This window comes from Colossoma macropomum, unplaced genomic scaffold (genome assembly GCF_904425465.1).
Source record: "Colossoma macropomum unplaced genomic scaffold, Colossoma_macropomum, whole genome shotgun sequence".
Lineage (NCBI taxonomy): Eukaryota > Metazoa > Chordata > Actinopteri > Characiformes > Serrasalmidae > Colossoma > Colossoma macropomum.
Window position 1 is genome coordinate 158,024 of NW_023494910.1, and position 16,977 is coordinate 175,000.

Here is a 16,977-nt window from a genome sequence, read left to right on the forward strand (position 1 = left end):
CAACAATAATATAATAAACCTACAATGATAATCAAAACTGCAGTGAGTCTATAATAACATTATTACAACAATAACACAATAAACCTGCAATGATAAGCAAAGCTGCAGTGAATCTACAATAACACTACAATGATAACACAATAAACCTACAATGATAAGCAAAACTACAGTGAGTCTATAATAACACAACATAATAAACCTACAATGATAAGCAAAACTACAGTGAGTCTATAATAACACAACACAATAAACCTACAATGATACAGCAAAACTGCAGTGAGTCTATAATAACACTACAACACAACACAATAAACCTACAGTGTTACAGCAAAACTGCAGTGAGTCTGTAACACAACAGTAACACAATAAACCTACAATGATACAGCAATACTGCAGTGACTCTACAATAACACAACAATAACACAATAAACCTACAACAATACAGCAATACTGCAGTGAGTCTATAATAAAACAACAGTAATAAAATAAACCTACAATGATACAGCAAAACTGCGTGAGTCTATAAGAACACAACAACAACACAATAAACCTACAACATTACAGCAAAACTGCAGTGAATCTATAATAACACTACAAGAACAATATCACAATAAACCTACATTACAGCAAAACTGCAGTGAATCTATAATAACACTACAAGAACAATATCACAATAAACCTACAATGTTACAGCAAAACTGCAGTGAGTCTATGATAACACTACAAGAACAATAACACAATAAACCTACAATGTTACAGCAAAACTGCAGTGAGTCTATAATAACACTACAACAATAACACAATAAACCTACAATGTTACAGCAAAACTGCAGTGAGTCTATAATAACACTACAACAATAACACAATAAACCTACAAAGTTACAGCAAAACTGCAGTGAGACTATAAGAACAGTACAACAACACAACAAACCTACAATGTTACAGCAAAACTGCACTGAGTCTATAATAACACTACAACAACAATAACACAATAAACCTACAACGTTACACCAAAACTGCCCCTGTAGCCTCCACTAACACAGTAGATCTACAGTAACCTCATAACACTACAGCTACACTACAACAACTGCGGCTGAAGTACAGTGAAACTACAAAATCATAGAACACTAAAATCAATATACTACAGCAATGTAACAACACAACATCAAACCTACAACAAAACTAATAACAAACTACAGCAGAAACAGAAATATTACAGCACCAACAGCACAGCACGACTGAAAACAGTACAGTTAATATACAGCAGTTCTACAGGAACACGACAACAACACCGCAGCAAATCAACCACACACACACACACACAGTGCCAATGTTTCAGTTCAGGATCTGCTGGAGTATATGTTTTGAGTTTGGGATCTGCTTCTGCATTAGTCTGGGTTTGAGATCTGCCGGAATATTGGTCTGGGTTTGGGATCTGCTGGTATATTGATCTGGGTTTGAGATCTGCTGGAGTATTGGTCTGGGTTTGGGATCTGGTGGTGAATTGGTCTGTGTTTTGATTAGGATCTGCTGATGTATTGGTCTGGGTTTGGGATCTGGTGGTGAATTGGTCTGTGTTTTGATTAGGATCTGCTGATGTATTGGTCTGGGTTTGGGATCTGGTGGTGAATTGGTCTGTGTTTTGATTAGGATCTGCTGATGTATTGGTCTGGGTTTGGGATCTGGGTGTATACAGTGCAGATCTGGGTTGTGAAGTGTAGAGTATCTGCAGTATTTAGCCTGGTGGGCGTGAGCTTCTCCACATGGGCCAACCTTAAAGCAGCACTGTGATCCTGAGTTTCATTCTCTGCCTTCAGTCAATAAACCAACACACACACACACACACACACACACACACACACACACATGCACACACACTGAATCGCCAAAAATCTAAATGAAGGTTGTGAAGGCTGCAGTAAGAGCCCTGCAGCAATATTGAACTTCCTGTGAGTGATGAAAGAAACGATTCAGCGAGTTCAACAGTGAGAGCTACACTTACAGTAGTGTGTGTGTGTGTGTGTTTGTGTGTGTGTGTGTGTGTGTGAGTGTGAGAGAGAGAGAGAGAGAGAGAGAGAGAGAGAGAGAGAGAGAGACAAAGACGTTTATCTATAAACTCTTAGTTCCAGTAAAGTTGGGTAGTATGAAATATTCAAATAAGAACAGAAAGCAGAGAGTTTTGTAAGTCTACATTGATCTGTATTTACATGAGAGAAGTAAAAAGATGAGATATTTAATGTTTTATCTGATCAGCTTCACTGTGTTTTGTAATCACTGTTCATTCTGAAATTGTTGCTTCAAAACACATTACAAAGAAGTTGAGACTTTTAAGGGTGTTTCCACAGTGAGTGTGTTTACGTGCTCTTAATAATCCGATAACTGCAAAAAGTCAGATTTTGTCAGTAATCTGATCAACGCATTTACATGCACTTGAGTAATCAGATAATGGGGAAACTCTGGGTCTACGTGAGTCAGACAGTAATCAGATTTCTGCTTTATAACCAGCCAATAAACTCATAAAAGAAGACGCGACATAAACGTAACATAAAACTCAAATGTCATGAGCAGCTTTTTAAAAAATCGAGTCAATTTATCTGGAAATATGAACAAACATCATCTAGAAGATCACGAATATTTAAACCCTTCATTTGGTCGAGTGTATATTCGGTTTCAGCGTCGCTCCAAAAGTGCTGTGTTGGTCTTGCTGGTTCTGTGTTTCCGGAATGGTGCTCTGTTTATACACATGCTCAGACTGAGAGAAACGAAAGAAATCAGAGTGAGAGTTTACAGCACTGAGAAACGACATTACTGACTCAAATCTAGCCTCTTTATCAGATTTACTAATCAGATTTGTAGACCTTAATCTGATCGGAGAAATCAGACTGAAAAACCCCATTACTGAGCTTAGATCCAGCCTCTTTATCAGATTTACTAATCAGATTCATAGAGCTTAGTCTATAGTCGCCCGTTCGGGTTTCCCCCCTGCCTCTGTTGACTCCACACACTTCAGTTCCCACAATTCTTTGGATCCAGTTCACCTGACTATTAAACTGATCTTTGCAAAGTATTGTCGACATCACCCATCCTGTCCTGACCGTTTATCTCTGTCTGATCTTCCTGTATGTATGACGCTTTTCTCGTTTCTCCACTTGCCTTTGGATTCTCCTGTTTGATATTGTTCTCGGACTGGCTACTGTTCTGGTTTTGACCTTCACTTTTATTTGACCTTCTCTTTTCGATTAGCGCCCATGTTCGTATGTTTGCTCTTCGCTGTTCTGACCTGGTTTAGCTTTGACCCTCCTTTTGTTCATCTGCTCATTGTTAATAAATACTCTTTGAACTTTTATGTCTGTGAGCGTCTGGTTAGTCGGACATTCGTCACGTATCCAAAACAGTGTTTTCACACCTGCGAACGAACATGAACCATGATTTGGTTTGATCCAGACCGAGACCACCTCTTACGTCAAACCAAATTTTGGTCCTTTGGTCCAGATCAAGATACCTTTCACACCTGCTGTTTTAGTTTGGACCAAACTGAAAAGTCTGAAGGTCCAGACCAAACACGGTAGGTGTGAAAGAACCCTAAAACTAGGAACATAATATTCAAAAAATGTCTTAAACAGGTGCTGCAATAATACTTGGATATAAACGGGGCATCCAGGAAAGGCTGTGAGTGTGACAGTGAGGATGTCCACAAAAATGTGCTTGTGAATAATCTAAGCATAATGTTCTTCACTGAGCAACTAAAGATTCGGGGTATTTCAGCCTTTACGGTGAAAAAATATCAGCAACAGATTTAGAGAATCTGGAGAAACCTGGCGAAAACCACAGCTGAGTTTCTGTGATACCTCAGACAGCACTGTGCTAACTACATGCTTCTGTGATTAGATCACCATCTGTCAGTCATCCACAAAAGCAGGTTAAGACTGTACTCTGCACAGTGGAAATCAAAGAAACGCCGCCGACTTCTCTGGGCTCGAGCTCATCTGAAATGGACTGAGCCTCAGTGGAAATGTGTATTCTGGTCTGACGAGTCAGGCTTTCAGATTTATGGAAATGATGGCCACACACACACACACACACACACACACACTAATGATGCTCCTCTGTGTGTGTTTAGTTTTAATTATGAATGAAATGTTTATGCACATTAAACTGAACTTGTTTCATTACAAACCAGCTTGACCTAAAAATCATTAAAAAATAACTCAAATAACACAAATAAACAGTTTATACTACACACACCCCTTTCTCTCCCTCTGTCTCTCTCTCTCTGCCTCTCTCTCTCTCTCTGTCTCTCTCTCTCTTTCTCTTTCTGTCTCCCTCTCTATATCTCTCTCTCTCTCTGTATCTCTCTCTCTCTCTGTCTCTCTCTCTCTCTCTGTATCTCTCTCTCTTTGTCTCTCTCTCTCTGTCTGTCTCTCTCTCTCTGTATCTCTCTCTCTCTCTCTCTCTTCTTCAGGAGCCAGAATGTAACTGCTGCACCATTTAAGCCAAATTCACAAACATGTTTGAGGTGACTGTGATGATTTAGACATGGAGTTAGCACCATGCTAACTAGAGCGGTTTCAGCTTCCATAGCTACATTAGCTACATTAGCTTCGTAGCTCCAGCGCTAAAACTAAAGAAGCTTCCGACACCGAACACAGCTTAGCTTACCTAACAGAATATGAACATAATGTTGAAGAAGGAAATAATGTATAAAAGAAAGAGTAAAATAATAAAATGTTCATATGTATCTCTCTCTGTATCTCTCTCTCGCTCTCTCTCTCTCTTTCTCTCTCTGTATTTCTCTCTCTCTCTGTATCTCTCTCTCTCTTTCTCTCCCTCTCTCTCTCTGTATCTCTCTCCCTCTCTGTCTCTCTCTCTGTGAGTGTAAAGCGTTTAGCACCTGCAGACACTAAAGTGCTAAAGAGAGAATCACAGAGAGGAGGAGGGGGAGGAAGAGGAGGAGGTGAAGAGAGACAATCTAACACTTTCACGTTTCTCCAGGATTGTGGTCGTCTTGGTCTCCATGGTAACCTGAGCAAGTCTAGCCCGGTTTCCTAAAGAGAGATCTCTCTGTGAAAGCCATGGTAAACAGGCCATGTTAGGTATGATATTCTGGATTAAAGCGAACGTTCAGAGAAAAATCTGACTCACACAGTTCACACCAAACAGTCGATCAGTTAAGCTTCACCAGTTCCAGCTGTCTTAGCACTGCTAGCTCGCTAAGACAACACTGTAGCCATTACCAGCCTGCAGAGTTCAGCCCCACCCCTAATCTAACACACCTGATCCATGTAATGATGGTCTTCAGGGGCGTCTGAATACTGGAGCCAGGTGTGCTGGATCTGACCTGTCCAGGGTGGGAGACCTCCAGGACCAGGATTGATCTAAGAAACATGCTAACTTTACTGGCCAGATAAGTTTTGTCTATAAACTGAGTGCAGTTCTCTGAAGCTCTTTATCTAGAATGCATGAACAGTTTAATTCAGCTGGTTTCAGTCCAATACATTTCTTTTAGTTCAGTTCAGTTCAGATTAATTTGTAGTTGTTGATTTTGTATAAAATAAAATAATGAAAGTAAAAACTGACATAAAGATGAAATTATGGAGACGATCTGGAGACACACACCAAATAAACACACACTCCCTCTGTGTGTGTGTGGTGGTGTGTGTGAGTCAGTGACGCAGGAGTACAGGAGATGAGGGGTAATTTACTGGAGCTGGTCATTTGGGGGAGTTAAGCTACAACACACACACACACACACACACACATATATATCAATATATATACCAATCAGGTATATATTCCTTGTTTCTACGCTCATTGTCCATTTTATCAGCTCCACTTACTATATAGGGACACTTTGTAGTTCTACAGTTACAGACTGTAGTCCATCTGTTTCTCTGCATACTTTGTTAGCCCCCTTTTACCCTGTTCTTCTGTAGTCAGGACCCCCATGGACCCTCACAGAGCAGGTACTATTTGGGTGGTGGATCATTCTCAGCACTGCAGTAACACTGACGTGGTGGTGATGTGTTAGTGTGTGTTATAAAAATATCCAGCCAACAGCGTCCTGTGGGCAGCGTCCTGTGACCACTGATGAAGGACTAGAGGATGACCAACACACACTGTGCAGCAGCAGATGAGCTATCGTCTCTGACTTTACATCTACAAGGTGGACTGACAAGGTAGGAGCGTCTTATAGAGTGGACAGCAAGTGGACACAGTGTTTAAAAACACGCACCAGCACAACACACACTAACACACCACCACCATGTCAGTGTTACTGTAGTGCTGACCACTGAAGAACAGGGTAAAAGGGGGCTAACAAAGTATGCAGAGAAATAGATGAACTACAGTAATTGTAGAACTACAAAGTGCACCTATAGTAAGTGGAGCTGATAAAATGGACAATGAGTGTAGAAACAAGGAGGTGGTCATAATGTTATGCCTGATTGGTGTATATATTGTAAAGATATATACACACAACAATGAGCAATACAGCAACAACTATAACCCCCAACCTAGCTAATCCAAGCTAAGACAGAATGTGCCAAACCAACCAATCCAAGCTAAGCCAAACTGAGCCAAACCAAACCAAATCAAGCCAAATCTAGCCAAACTGAGCCAAACTGAACTGAGCCAAACCAAACTGAACTGAGGTGAATTGAACTGTACTGAACTAAACCAACTACAATTATTATTAAAGTTACTACAGTTGTTACTGTAAAAACAACTCAGTAATAACCGTTTTAGTGTGTCTGAATTCAGTGTGTGTGTGTGTGTGTGTGTGTGTGTGTGTGTGTGCAGCTTATAGAGCAGAGAAAGCAGAACACACTGATCATCAATGTAGAACAGGATTCATACAGAGAGAGAAAGTAGGCCTACCTCGTTCAAATGGTGATGACGGTGACGGTGATGATTATGATGATTATGGCGATGATGGTGATGATAATGAAGATAATAATGAAGAAAACAATGATAATAGTAAATAAGATGGTTAAGATGATGATGATGGTGATGATGATAATAAAGATGATGATGATGAAGATAATGCTGATGGTGATGATGATGATGATGATCTCCGCAGTGTGTGCATCTGTGTATAAAGACATAGCGCGTCAGTGCTCAGCTGGATGTAGAGGCACTCTGATTATGCGTCAGTGGACGGGTGCATGTGGTCTTGACCACTACAGTGGGCTGATCAGATACTGAGGTGGGAGTTCAAAGCACATGAGCAGAGCAGCAGCTGTGTGAGTGTTTGATCACACTGCATCTGTGAGGTCAGATCTGTCTGACTGAACTTCTGCTCTCCAGAGTGTTAAAGCTCCAGTGACAATCTTAGTTCATCATAATCTCACATTTCTGTAACAATAATTCAGCAGTTAAGATGTAAACAGCATGGTTCAGAGTGGTTCTCCATTCTAGAGAAACTTACAGAGTCAGAACTGTTCACAGTGGTGGTGATAGGAACCAGATGTCCACCTCTAAAAGCTCCCTCACAGAACTGAGACACTGTTTATGATAGTTTAGAGAACCTAAACTCCATTCATGGTGGGAGGATACATGCAGGGCGCTGTGAGGCAAAATAGTCCCCAAAGAAAACTTATTATTTCATATTTTCCACTATTTTCCATCATCAACATTCCATATAAACTCAGAAGACTCATGCAGGTGGTTTTCACTGGTGGTTTTGGATAATGAATAAAATGTCTATATTTGTGTTGTAGTCATGGCGACCTCTGGTTCCTATCACCACCACTGTGAAGACATCTGAACCATTTCACACCAAACCACTCTGAACCACTCTGTTTACATCTCACACACTGAATTATGGGGGAATTCTGAAATTTGAAATTCACCTTTAAATATATTTTATAATTTTATAATTATCTACAGGGTTATGCTTAAATGCTTGAAATTTGTTTTTGAAGAATCTAAAATAGAAGATAATACCAGTTATTGAGTTATCCAGTTATCCAATGTAATATATTTTTAAATCCTTGTGTGTTATTTCATAGTTTTGATGTGTATTATTATAAAATGTGATCCAAAATAAAAAATAAATGGGATCATATAAATTTCAGACTGTAAAACTTTTGTTCACTCCTCCAGCCATCCCTCACCTGCCAACCAGCAGGAACTCTCCGACCAGGTTCTGCCTCCTCATGGCCATCAGTATTCCACGGACGGTCATCCCCTCGCAGAAACAGGCCACCACGCGAGCTTTGGGCAGGTGGCTCCTCAGCTTCAGCAGCAAACGGTCGAAGTTCTGCTCTCCAGCGTTACTCCAGATCTTATCAGAGTGAGCGATGCAGATCCCCTCTTTAGCTGCCATCTCTTTAAATGCTGCCATCCCACTCTCACCATAGTTACCTAGGAGACCAAGAAAGAGAGCGAGAAAGAGAGAGAGAGAGTGAGAAAAAGAATGATTATTCTATTAAATTTGTTATTTTTTTTTAGGTGTTATGATGTGCAGCACAGATGAATATAGGAGTATAAGAACTTCATGGTTGTGTTATTTTTACAGAGAGAATAAAACAAAATAAATCCTTCAACCCCCACAAAAAAATGCACCACCCTACTATCAACTGCTACCTTCCTAAATTGTACTTTATATTATTTATCATATAGAATATCTATTAGACGTCCTCTGTTAGATGTCCTCTGTTGCTGATCTTATCTGTGTTGCGCTCCAGGGCTCCATTCCTGGCCCATTTTCAATGTCACTTCATTCACTGCTCCTTGACTTTTCCTCAAAACCTGGACATAATTTTTAATGTTCATGTTAATAAGTTAAATGTTTTATTGCATATCAAGAAATGTGTTCGGTCCTGTTTTTTCTAGTTAAGAAATATTGCTAAAATTAAACATGATTTGTCCATTAGCCCTCTGTGGTCTGAGGTCACTTTCTGGATTCATTCATATCTTCAAATCATTCATTCATATCATCAAAATGCTCCGTTATCTTCATCACTACTTTCCAAAACTGCTGCAGCAACTTCAGCAGCTGTAAACTCTCTGCATGCCATTTCTCATGTGTCTCAGATGTGGACTGAATGAAGAAGGGTTTCCGGCGTGATGGGCAGTCCTTAGTGATTTCCTGAGTGTCCATTGGTCAGTTTCACACAGAATGTAGACGGACACACAAATCCACCAGTTCCACACGGTGAGAGGCAGATGACGTGTATCTCAGCCCCTCTTCGTAGGCTCATAACTCCGGATGTGAGTCTCATGATAAGATGGAATGGGCGACTCTCTGAATCTGTTAATACCACCACCACCACGTCTCTGAATCTGTTCTGAATCTTAACCTGCCACACTCTTAAAAGTGATTTTTCAGGTTGATGGAGAATGTGTTGCATATGGTTCTAGAAAGAAAACTTTTGAAAAATGTTCTATATAGCACCCAAAAAGGTTCCACTCTTGTGACAAGCTTGACATCGTAACTATAGATTAATTATTTTTGGTACTATATAGAACCATATACAGCACATTCTCCATCAATCTGCAGAACCCTTTCTCCCTGACAGAGAACCATTTAAGCAGGCAGATGGTTCTTGAGTGCTCATGGTTCTGTACAGAACCATTGTCTTTACTGAAACCCATGAAGAACCATGTTTTTAAGGAAATACCCGTTAAATCAGGTCGACCGCTTTAACGGCTGTTACCAAAGCATTGTAGTCTGCCTGTCTGTCTCCATGGAAACCACAAACTTAAAAACGTTTCAGGATGTTTGAGTCGATGCTGATGCTGAACTCATGAATGAACGCTGGAGACGGACTGATGTGCACTGAATGCAGATTAACGTTAATGTACAGTAACAGATGATTTTGATCCAAGTTAGCTTCAGAGTAAGTGGAATAACTCTGCGGAGTGAGTGGAGGTGAAAGCAGGTCATTCATTTCCATTTAACACACACAGAAACACACACACACACACACACACACACACACACACAGCTGTTAGAGTGTTAGATGTTCTAAAGGCTTTGATGTCACTGACTGGATGATCAAACAGTTGCTCAGTGAGATCAGAACGAGCCGAGAGCAGCGCTGTGAATCTCTCAGCTGAACAATTCATCAATGTTTCTTTAGGAAACAATTCAGCATCTCATAAACTATCAAACATCAGCACGATTTGATTCATCAGTGATTCTTTAGGAAACAATTCAGCGTCTCACTAACTATCAAACATCAGCACGATTTGATTCATCAGTGATTCTTTAGGAAACGATTCAGCGTCTCACAAACTATCAAACATCAGCACGATTTGATTCATCAGTGATTCTTTAGGAAACGATTCAGCATCTCATAAACGATCAAACATCAGCACGATTTGATTCATCAGTGATTCTTTAGGAAACGATTCAGCATCTCATAAACAATCAAACATCAGCACGATTTGATTCATCAATGTTTCTTTAGGAAACAATTCAGTGTCTCACTAACTATCAAACATCAGCACGATTTGATTCATCAGTGATTCTTTGGGAAACGACTCAGCGTCTCACAAACTATCAAACATCAGCACAAATCGATTATTCAACGACTCTTTAGGAAACGATTCAATGTGTTGTAAAATCATTTGGTAAGATTCATAAATCCTTTTAATACACACTAGATCAATATAGATTATAAAAACAATAAAACAAATAAATTTGGAGAGATTTTTATATTTATATATTCATATTTAGATATTAAAAAGGCTTTTGTTGTGGCCAGATTCCATAACTGTGTCTGTGCTGATCTAGAAGCCTCTCTGATTATCACAGCTCACACTGTAAACCCTCAATGAGCTGAATTATTATTTTAACAGATATTAGATCATCAGAGGAAAAATGATCAATAATGAAGTCTAATATCTCTTTCTCTGTGTGTGTGTGTGTGTGTGTGTGTGTGTGTGTGTGTGAGAGAGAGAGAGAGAGAGAGAGAGAGAGAGAGAGAGAGATTGTGGTGCTGGTTGTCATGGAGACGTGTAAAGTCTTGTAATTAGTCTCACAGTGGGAACATCAGATCTCACACACACACTCTCCCTCTGTGATATGTGTGTGTGTGTGTGTAAGGAGATCACACCACTGTGAAGTTACTGTATTTTGATTGTACTGAATTTTGATTGCAGCTTCTCCAAATGTTTAAATATCTGAATAATTCAATAACTGGATATCTAGATAACTCGATAACTGGATATCTGGATAACTCAATAACTGGGTATCTGGATAACCCGATAACTGGATATCTGGATAACTCAATAACTGGGTATCTGGATAACTCGATAACTGGGTATCTGGATAACTTGATAACTGGATATCTGAATAACTCAATAACTGGGTATCTGGATAACTCGATAACTACGTATCTGGATAACTCAATAACTGGATATCTGGATAACTCAATAACTGGGTATCTTGATAACTGTATAACTGGATATCTGAATAACTCAATAACTAGATATCTGGATAACTCAATAACTGGGTATCTGGATAACTGTATAACTGGATATGTGGATAACTCAATAACTGGATATTTGGATAACTCAATAACTGGATATTTGGATAATTCAATAACTAGATATCTGGATAACTCAATAACTGGGTATCTGGATAACTCAATAACTAGATATTTGGATAACTCAATAACTGGGTATCTTGATAACTGTATAACTGGATATCTGGATAATTCACTAACTAGATATCTGGATAACTCAATAACTGGATAATTGGATAACTCAATAACTGGATATCTGGATAACTCGATAACTGGATATCTGGATAACTCGATAACTGATATGAATTATTTCTGACTGAAACTGATGGAGATCGTAAGTTTCTCTTTAGCGTCTGTGAGCAGAGAAGATATTTTATTATGACCTGAACTTGATTAAGTTACCGTTGTGTGTTCAGTCTTTCTGTCAAAAGTAAAGGCACCCTTTTATTGTCATTGGTTCTCATTAACAGTGGGAGTAAAGGGTCTGTGACAATCACATGTAACTCAGTGACTAGAGAATAACTGTAAATGTACAAAAGAAAGTAAAAAGCTGAAACATTAAAATCTTGTCTTTGTACTGTATTTAACTGAATTCAGGTCAAATAGAATTTGATGATTCTTCTATTTACATTTTTCCAATTGCTCCATAGAAAGAGACAGACAGAGAGAGAGAGAGAGAGAAAGAGAGAGAGATACAGAGAGAGAGAGAGAGATATAGAGAGGGAGACAGAGAGAGAGAGAGAGAGAGAGAGAGAGAGAGAATTAGCCCCACTGGCTACAGTATTGCATCAATATTACATCACCCCCAGATTTGATTTCTTCTCTCTCTCCATCTCTCTCTTTCTCTCTCTCTCTCTCTTTCTCTCTCTCTCTCTCTCTCGTTCCTGAAGACTCCATCGTTCTCTTACCCAGAGTTCCAGTCCATGGACAGTCGGCATGGAAACGGCAGAATATTCAGTTCACACACAGCGGCGTGTCAGAGTGAGACGGTGATGATTCTCTCAGAGTCTCTACAGCCTTTAACACCTTCTCTACACTTCTCTCCCTCTCTCCTTCTCTCTCTCTCTCTCTCTCTCTCTCTCTCTCTCTCTCTCCCTGAATGCCAGCTAGTGTTAGCTCACACAACTATAACATTACAATATGACATTAATGTGAAAAATTGCATTATATTTTGCTGTTTTTAAACTCTAATAATCTTATTAATATTTGCACTTATAGTTCTGAAGCTGAGAACTTATAGTTCTCAGTCCAGGATTGTTTATGTAGCCACTTATTTCACACCAAAGTGCATTAGAGATATTCAGCTTTGTCCTATATATGTAACATAAATCGGTGACGCCCCCCTTAATATGTTCTGCCCCCCCCCCATTGCGCCACCCTCCTCTAAAATCCCACACTGACCACCAGCGCTCTGTAACGTCTGCCTGACCTCACAACAGTAAACATCAACAACACAATCTCGAAGGTTCAGAAAGAACCTGTGATTAATTAATTATTTCATTGATTATTTGCTGCTGTTAATAAAAATCTTTAACTTTAAGAAAACGCATGAGGAGCTCGTCTCTGTAGGCTTATCATTCCTGTGATGGAGCCTTGGTTCATAAGAGAAAATGTAGTAATGCAAATCTTTTCATTGTATTTAAAGATTCCAGTGACTGAGTTTAACCTCCAGCCTCAGTGAAGCTCATTAATCTGTTCATCTTTTTAAAGACTTTATTAAACAAATATATTCTAAATGCACGGCTGAGGAAGGAGACGCAGCGGTAAGAGCTCAAGTAGCTTTGGGTCAGAAGATATTAAACTCCAGCTACTCTAAATATAAACGTCATTAAGTATAATCAGATTCACACATTCTCATCACTTCCATTAACTTCCTCAGTCTAATCCATCTGGAGCATCTCAGCAGTCAGGATTCAGCACAGTGTTCACGCTCATCTCTTTAGGACCTGCATACTGTAAACACTGCTGACCAATGAGGAACTGGACACTGGAATATACTGACCTGCCATGGCTGTGATGGTGGACCATTTTTACAGGGATACATCACCATGGGAGCTGGTTACATTCACAATTACACATCATAAACAAGACTTCTAACCAATCAACAGTCCTCTGACCAATTAACAGCCTTCTGACCAATCAGAGACTGCCTTCTGACCAATCTACAGGCTTCTGACTGTAATAAACACTAATACAGTGTCAATGCAGATAAACACTGTTTTATACGGTCATTAATGCTTTAAGTACATTTTTAAAAGATTTCTCTTCAATATTTATGTATAATTACTCTTTACATATGTATTTATAATTTAAATATTGGTGTATGATTTCTCTTTACATATTTATTTATAATTTAAATATTGGTGTATGATTTCTCTTTACATATTTATTTATAACTGTAAGATTGTGTATAATTTCTCTTTCCTTCTCTGAACTGTAAGCTGTTTGAGTCATTGTGTTTCACTGGACTGGCTGACAGTCATGACCATCACTCATCCCCTTGTCTGACTGACAGCTGCACTGCAGAGTTCTCCTCACAGGTGATCAGAAAACAAAGCACAGATCAGAGTTACTGAGCAGATAAACACAGCGAATAAGCTGCGTTCTCCCCGCAGGACATTAGTACCTGCTGAGAAAATGACACAGGAGGAGCTGTATGACACCAGAACCACGGTCCCCTCCATACCGTCCCTGAAGAACATCTCAAATATCTCAGGTCCTCACAGCTGACTCACCACGGACCTGCACTCTGACCATCTTTAGTGCTGTGTTCCTCATTAAGACTGTGCTGTGTTCCTCATTAAGGCTGTGCTGTGTTCCTCATTAAGACTGTGCTGTGTTCCTCATTAAGGCTGTGCTGTGTTCCTCATTAAGGCTGTGCTGTGTTCCTCATTAAGGCTGTACTGTGTTCCTCATTAAGACTGTGCTGTGTTCCTCATTAAGGCTGTGCTGTGTTCCTCATTAAGGCTGTATTGTGTTCCTCATTAAGACTGTGCTGTGTTCCTCATTAAGACTGTGCTGTATTCCTCATTAGGGCTGTGCTGTGTTCCTCATTAAGGCTGTGCTGTGTTCCTCATTAAGGCTGTATTGCGTTCCTCATTAAGACTGTGCTGTGTTCCTCATTAAGACTGTGTTGTGTTCTTCATTAAGACTGTGCTGTATTCCTCGTTAAGGCTTTGCTGCGTTCCTCATTAAGGCTGTGCTGTGTTCTTCATTAAGACTCTGCCGGGTTCCTCACTAAGGCTGTGCTGTGTTCCTCATTAAGACTGTGCTGTGTTCCTCATTAAGGCTATGCTGTGTTCCTCATTAAGACTGTGCTCTATTCCTCATTAAGGCTGTGCTGTGTTCTTCATTAAGGCTGCGCCATGTTCCTCATTAAGACTGTGCTGTGTTCCTCATTAAGGCTGTGCCGTGTTCCTCATTAAGACTCTGCCGGGTTCCTCACTAAGGCTGTGCTGTGTTCCTCATTAAGACTGTGCTGTGTTCCTCATTAAGGCTATGCTGTGTTCCTCATTATGACTGTGCTCTATTCCTCATTAAGGCTGTGCTGTGTTCTTCATTAGGGCTGTACTGTGTTCCTCATTAACGCAGTGCTGTATTCTTCATTATGTCTGTGCTGTGTTCTTCATTAAGACTTTGCTGTATTCTTTGTTAAGACTGTGTCGTGTTTCTCGTTAAGGCTGTGCTGTATTCTTTGTTAACACTATGTCGTGTTTCTCGTTAAGGTTGTGCTGTATTCTTTGTTAACACTATGTCGTGTTTCTCATTAAGGCTGTACTGTATTCTTTGTTAAGACTGTGTCGTGTTTCTCGTTAAGGCTGTGCTGTATTCTTTGTTAACACTATGTCGTGTTTCTCGTTAAGGCTGTGCTGTATTCTTTGTTAAGGCTGTGTCGTGTTTCTCGTTAAGGCTGTGCTGTATTCTTTGTTAAGACTGTGTCGTGTTTCTCGTTAAGGCTGTGCTGTATTCTTTGTTAACACTATGTCGTGTTTCTCGTTAAGGCTGTGCTGTATTCTTTGTTAAGACTGTGTCGTGTTTCTCGTTAAGGCTGTGCTGTATTCTTTGTTAACACTATGTCGTGTTTCTCGTTAAGGCTGTGCTGTATTCTTTGTTAAGGCTGTGTCGTGTTTCCCGTTAAGACTGTGCTGTTTTCCTCATTAAGACTGTGCTGTGTTCCTCATTAAGAATGTTCTGTGTTCTTCATTAAGGCTGTGCTTTGTTCCTCATTAAGACTGTTCTGTGTTCTTCATTAAGGCTGTGCTTTGTTCCTCATTAAGACTGCTGTATTCCTCATTAAGGCTGTGCTGTGTTCCTCATTGAGACTGTACTGTGTTCCTCATTAAGGCTGTACTGTGTTCCTCATTAAGACTGTGCCGTGTTCCTCATTAAGACTGTGCTGTGTACCTTATTAAGGTTGTGCTGTGTTCCTCATTAAGGCTGTGCTGAGTTCCTCATTAAGGCTGCGCTGTGTTCCTCATTAAGACTGTGCTGTGTTCCTCATCAAGATTGGGCTAGACTGTGCTGTGTTCCTCATTAAGGCTATGCTGTGTTCCTCATTATGACTGTGCTGTGTTCCTCATTAAGCCTGTGCTGTGTTCCTCATTAAGACTGTGTTGTGTTCTTCATTAAGGCTGTACTGCGTTCTTCATTAAGACTGTGCCGTGTTCCTCATTAAGACTGCGCCGTGTTCCTCATCAAGATTAGGCTAGACTGTGCTGAGTTCCTCATTAAGGCTGTGCTGTGTTCCTCATTAAGACTGTGATGTATTCCTCATTAAGACTGTGCTGTGTTCTTCATTAAGGCTGATTTGTGTTCCTCACTAAGCCTGTGCAGTATTCCTCATTAAGGCTGTGCTGTGTTCCTCGTTAAGCCTGTTCTTTATACCTCGTTAAGGCTGTGCTGTGTTTCTCATTAAGGCTGTGCTGTATTCTTCATTATGTTTGTGCCGTGTTACTCATTAAGCCTTTGCTGTTTTCCTCATTAAGACTGTGCTGTGTTCCTCATTAAGGCTGTGCTGTGTTCCTCATTAAGGCTGTGCTGTGTTCCTCATTAAGGCTTTGCTGTATTCCTCGTTGAGGTTGTGCCATGTTCCTCTTTGAAGCTGTACATTATACCTTGTTAAGCCTGTGCAGTTTTCCTCATTATGGCTTTGCTGTGTTTGTTGTTAAGGCTGTGCTGTGTTCCTCATTAAGGCTGTTCTTTATACCTCATTAAGGCTGTGCAGTATTCTTCGTTTAGGCTTTGCTGTGTTCCTCGTTAAGGCTGTGCCATGTTCCTCATTAAGGCTGTTCTTTATACCTTGTTAAGGGTGTGCAGTATTCCTTTTTTAGGCTTTTGCTGTGTTCCTCGTTAAGGCTGTGCTCTGTTCCTCGTTAAGGCCGTGCAGTATTCCTCGTTTAGGCTTTGCTGTGTTCCTCGTTAAGGCTGTGCTCTGTTCCTCGTTAAGTCTGTGCAGTATTCCCTGTTTAGGCTTTGCTGTGTTCCTCATTAAGGCTGTGCTTGT

General features: G+C 40.1%; 1 protein-coding gene across 1 annotated transcript in view; it reads right to left on the bottom strand.

Moving 5' to 3' along the window:
* Nucleotides 1-16,977, bottom strand: part of grm5b (glutamate receptor, metabotropic 5b) — a 103,591-nt gene that overhangs the window by 55,883 nt on the left and 30,731 nt on the right. The window contains exon 4 of the mRNA XM_036560816.1: nt 8,115-8,364. Coding sequence (XP_036416709.1) covers nt 8,115-8,364 — 250 coding nt within the window. The remainder of the gene's footprint in view (nt 1-8,114; nt 8,365-16,977) is intronic.